Below are 5,469 nucleotides of genomic sequence, written 5' to 3'. Positions count from 1 at the left end.
ACACTAATACAATTATAACACCATCATTATGAATACAATAAAAAGGCACAACACACATACATACTAATAACTGAGTAGGGAAAACCTACGGTTTAGCAATACCCCAATCACAAGCCAATTAGCAACAATATTCTACCAGGCTGGATCCTATAATTATAACATATATAAATCAATAGCTAAATTAACTATTTTCGCACTTTATATAAATTAGCTTACTAATTATAATTACATAATTAATAACTTCGTTAACTATATTTTTTAATCTCTCTCCCGAATATATACTCAACCATAAGAATTATTATAGCCATCAAACTAATGATCAAACAAATGATTGCAACATAAACAAAGTCCATGCATTAACATTATTGTCCTCATCATACAATAGACCATCACCACTTACTTTAGTATAACTAACGACCCATCTCATTTAGAACACCACGCCCATATCGTAACATATCTCGCTGCTCTCCTTCCCTCTTCCTCACTACGCCCTGGACTCAACAATAATCCCAATGCACGACCCGACTCCTCAAACACGCAACACCATCATCTTCCATACACAATCCTCCAACACCACACACTCCATGTCCCTCGGCCAAACACACGATATACAAACACTATTTTGCTCCCGACACGACGACGTCGAAATGACTCGCAATTGCCAGCCAATTTCTCCTCATACTCTACTTAAGACATGGTACAACCCTCGAAATTTAACTCGCTCCATAGGACATGTAAAACGCCAGCAAAACTTCGTCGTAAAGACGTCAAAACATAGCACTACAACCTGTTTGTCTATACCACTTCTCGACCATTAAAACGCTATTTAATTAGCCTTAAACTGACCCCTAAAAGCATACGATGACCTGCCATCAAGCCTACCTCAACTTACGTGTAATCGAGTCAAAACGGCTTCAATACAAAGTAAAAACGGAATCACGTAACAGCCCTTAATTTGACTTTAAAACAATCTCAACTAATTACCAACCACGTCTTAAATTCACTAATATCCCCACCGCTATCACACATGAAACACGACAACAAAGCCCAAACCCGCACCGAAAATAGGGTAACATGCCGTTACCATGCGCACGTCAAAAAGCCACGTTAAACAGCCTACACCGTCAATAAATACATCTTTAACGACTGTAATAATAATAAGAATTCAGAAAAATATGGTCTCCAAGTATTACCCTTAAACGCATCGTGTTCCAACGCTGCACTCGCAAGAACAAGACTAAACAATGCACAATTAAAAAAAAAGACAACACTAGGTGCAGCAGGAGCTAAATTAGGGGCTGCCAACCCAGCCATGATACCCAACCCAAGCCAGGACTCCACACCTGCACAACCACCAAATGAACATGTCAAGAGGTTCACCAGGTCTAGCTTTCAGCTGCCATTTTGGCTAGCTGGAGTGAGCCTAAACTAAGTCCAGCAGGAGTCCCAAGCATCCAACCCAATCAAAGCAAATGCAATGCAAAATTCAGCACAAAAAATCAAGCAAGAAAGTCAGTCACTTGTTGCTGAAAAGTGATAAAGCATAAAGCAATCTTTCCATTTCTGGTGCGGCAATTGTGAGGCTGTCCAGGAAGGACCACTGCACCATTTCTCCACAAACTCTGCTACAGAAAAACTACAAGAAACCTTGACTTTGGAAAGTACTCAGCTAGCCTAGAAAGCAATAGAAACTTGTGCACAACAGACAAATGATCAAACTTCATTCTTGCTTTATTTCAGTCTGTTTTTACCCCCAATGCTTTTATTTTCACTTATTTACTTCAATTTCCAGTTTGTTGTAGATATCGGAATTTACGAAAATCCCGACAAAACACCCGATGATGATTGGATACATGTTTACTTACCCACGTCCCATAAACACCCAACCAAGCCCCTTCCCCTCTCTTTCGAGCCCAAACCACCACCTAACACCAACCCACCTAGCCTAGCTATTCACCTAAAACCTGACCCATAACCAACCACCCAACCTAGCCCAAACCCATGCCCAAACCCGCACCAAAACCCAAACAAAAACCCCCAACCCGTGCCCTATTTTGCCGCGCCAAAACAAAGGCTCTTCGAGCCCGTTCCTACATTGACACCTATCCAACTCATTCCCCTATCTTTTATTACTTACTCCCCAAGTAAATAAAAATATTTCCACAGATCATACCAGCTCACACAATCCTTCAAAAACCAAAACACAATAACCTTTTTTTATCCTTTCCAAAATCGAAAATTTATCTTTACATACTCCATATCTCAACCAAACTCTCTTAGCCCTTCCATAAGCCAACTTCTAAGCCTCCATACCAGCTATTTTACCGAACCCTAGAACCCCCATTCCCTTTTCAATAAAAACCACACACATGAACACCGAAAAAGGGACGGAAGAACACGGTTTTGAGAGCACTCGAAACCCTAGAAATTGCCCTCCTTTCTCCCGTAAAAAAGCAACCTTAAAATCCTCTCATACCCAGAAACAAAGCACAAAGTTCACACAAGAGATTAGACGAACATTAGAGCATTGATTTGCTCTCTTTTTCGTCTTCTCTCGCGTACTGGACATCACCTATTCTCGTCTAATTATTGTCTTTTTACAACCATTTTTAACTTTGTTTTTTTGTAAAAGTTTGAATCTTTGGAGTCCAAGGATTCAAGAACATCTTCCGGATTTAAATTTGAGTAAGAAACGAAGTCACAATCTTCGTTTGAAAATCGCTGCACGAAGTGCTTTTTACGCGAGAAATTGTTTTTGTTTTTCGAGATTGATTTTGTTAAATTGTTTCGATTTTGTTTTACAATCGTCAAAGACGCGCCTTAAAAGCAACAATTGCATACGGGATCCCAAGTGGTGTCCAAGTCTACATGTAAGTTGAGGGTGCACAAAATCCTGTATCTTTTCTCCTCTTTTTCTCGTGTATGTCACGGCCTTATGGCCTTTTGTTTCGTTTTTTGCATCGTTCCTTAATTATCGTTTCATTAGTTAATGTGTCGTAATTATTTGTTGTTAATGATGCGGATTAATTACTGTTTGGAATAAATAATATGTTAATCATATGTTCGTTTTTCAATTTATGACGATAACATGTTTAGTTAGAATAATTATCATGTTTAAATTAAAAAATGAAACAATTTGTTAATTGTATGACGATAACATGCTTTAAATTAATTAAACTGAAATTTTAGTTAGTTTAATTCGTTCTCACATGTTTCACACTTGTTTAATAACAAAGTAATTAGATCGTTTCCACATGTTTTAATGACTTGTTTTAATTTTAATTATAAAATAGTTAAGATTAATTCACATGTATGATTTGCTTTAGTCGATTTATGATACATGTATGTTTATTTGTATCGTTATCATTGTTAAATCGTAACTTGGCCAAACTAATATGTAGAAAAGATGTTAAATGAATTAGACATTATTAGGTCATACAAAACCCGACATAGGATTTTTTTTGGCGAAATATGAGCAGGTTTTCATTAATTAAAAATATTCAATTACAACATAATTTTCAAGTTTCTAGTACTAGCCTCAGCTAAATTAAGATATCTAATCTAGAAAGCCAATGCTGATCTTGGCTAGTAACAGAGCATGAAAGCATTTGACTGATTCTAGCACGAATCAGCCTTTTCAACTCTCTCACAATATTCCTAGGCAAAGTTAGCTGCATATTCAGACGACAGTTGTTCCTCTCCATCCATATGGTATACCAGCAGGCCAGCTTTGCCATTCTGCACACCTGTTGCTGCAGCTGAGAGCATCTCCTAGCAGGAATCAAGTTCAGTTGCAGCCAGTTCTCTATCTGTCCCATAATGCACTTACTATATAAACAATCTTCAAACAGATGGGAATGTGTTTCAGTGCCATCTTCACACAGCACACAGTCCTTAGAGTCAGAAATCCCATGAGCATGTAATTTTTCACGAGTATTGAGTGCCTTATGATAAATCAACCAAGCTATAAAGGCATGCTTAGGGATATTCCATCTATCCCAAACATCAGAATGCCAAGACACAGGTGGGTGTTGATCCTGTATCCAAGCATAACCAGACCCAACTGAGTAGCCTTTAGGGTCAGCTACCCAGCAGTTATCCACAAAACCAGCATTCAATTTCAGTCTGATCTTACAGATGTTCCTCCAATTCCAGTTAGAGTCACTTGGAGGCACATAAGTAGACCCTAAAGGATTTTAAATATATTTCTTTAAAGAATTTAAAGAATCATCTCTTCTTATGACGATTTCTCGCTAGTTGAATTGCGCGTGATTAGCATCCGATTCATGACACTCGATGATTAGAATAGTCAATTTTGACCACCCGTTTTGGCCGTGTGATGCCTCGGACTTTGTGCCACTGTGGTTCGGTTTTGCTTGTTTTGTTTATTTATTGCGGTTTTATTTCAATTGTTATTGTTATTTAATTGTTGTAATTATTTCATTTTCGTTTCAAGCAATGTAATTTGTACTTTGAATATGGGTCAAGTTTAGTCCTTTATTTTGATTCAAAACGATTATACAAAACCTTTGTTTTAGTTGGTTAAATTGAAGTATTTAATCAATTAAATCGAAGTGAGTGTGCAAAACGATGATGAGGCTAAGGACGAAGTCCTATGTGAGCCGTGGCCTCATCATTGGCATGTTTTTAAAGACACATAGATAGGCGTGTCAAGTGTGAGTTAAGTGACATGTTTAGCGAATGTATTTAGATCGAGTTGTATCTTTAATTCAATTTTTTTCAAATCGAGTAGGCGAGAATCGTCTGGGTAATAATAGCTTAGCTCCCCAATGGCTCCCCCACTCCCATCTAAGCCATGTCGTGAGTGCTTGTTAGTATAGTTAAAATCAACATCACATGCTAAATCACTTGGACAAAGTAGATTAGATGCATTCAATGATTAGAAACCAAGCTCACAAGTTAGGATAAAAATGGTGTTTTTCATTCTCATACAACAATCGTAGTCTTGTCCCATTAGCCATCATAGTCCCAAGTAGAGGCCGTTATTACAACGGGCGGGGGTGGGTGTTTTATTAACGAATTTCCCACCACGTACTTTCAACAACTAACTCAAATATCTTTTCAAAAATGGTTCCCAAATTTCCTTAAATTTGGGGGCGACTCTAAACGATTTTTAACCCCGTGGATACATCAAATCCCCACATCCACATTTTGGCGACTCCGCAGGGGAGTTGTAACTTGAAAAGGAAAATAACGGCTAATAGGACTAACACTATGATTTTTTTTGCATACATGCATTACCCATTTGAGACATTAGGAGGGCCATCTCACCCATTGGGTCGATTTCAATGGATAGGAGGTGACTTTCACTATGCCGATTTAAATATCATGGAGGTACCGCCGAGATCTTTAAGTACTTGCTCTTACCATATTTCACACTTCTGCTTATGGGAGGCTTGACTTTCTTTGATAAGGTTGTGGTCGGTCCGCTTTAAGCTTAGATTTCGG

General features: G+C 38.1%; 1 protein-coding gene across 1 annotated transcript; it reads right to left on the bottom strand.

Annotated features, from left to right (window-relative positions):
* Positions 1 to 3,542: 3,542 nt before the first annotated feature.
* Positions 3,543 to 5,266, bottom strand: LOC141619929 (uncharacterized). The gene is made up of 2 exons (XM_074436934.1): positions 5,254 to 5,266; positions 3,543 to 4,186 (listed from the first exon to the last, which is right to left on the bottom strand). The coding sequence occupies exons 1-2, from the start codon at positions 5,264 to 5,266 to the stop codon at positions 3,543 to 3,545; spliced, it is 657 nt and encodes a 218-aa protein (XP_074293035.1).
* Positions 5,267 to 5,469: the final 203 nt, after the last annotated feature.

The sequence above is a fragment of the Silene latifolia genome, chromosome X (genome assembly GCF_048544455.1).
Source record: "Silene latifolia isolate original U9 population chromosome X, ASM4854445v1, whole genome shotgun sequence".
Taxonomy (NCBI): domain Eukaryota; kingdom Viridiplantae; phylum Streptophyta; class Magnoliopsida; order Caryophyllales; family Caryophyllaceae; genus Silene; species Silene latifolia.
Note: the sequence above shows the minus strand (reverse complement) of the source record. Positions and strands in the feature narration are given on the sequence as shown.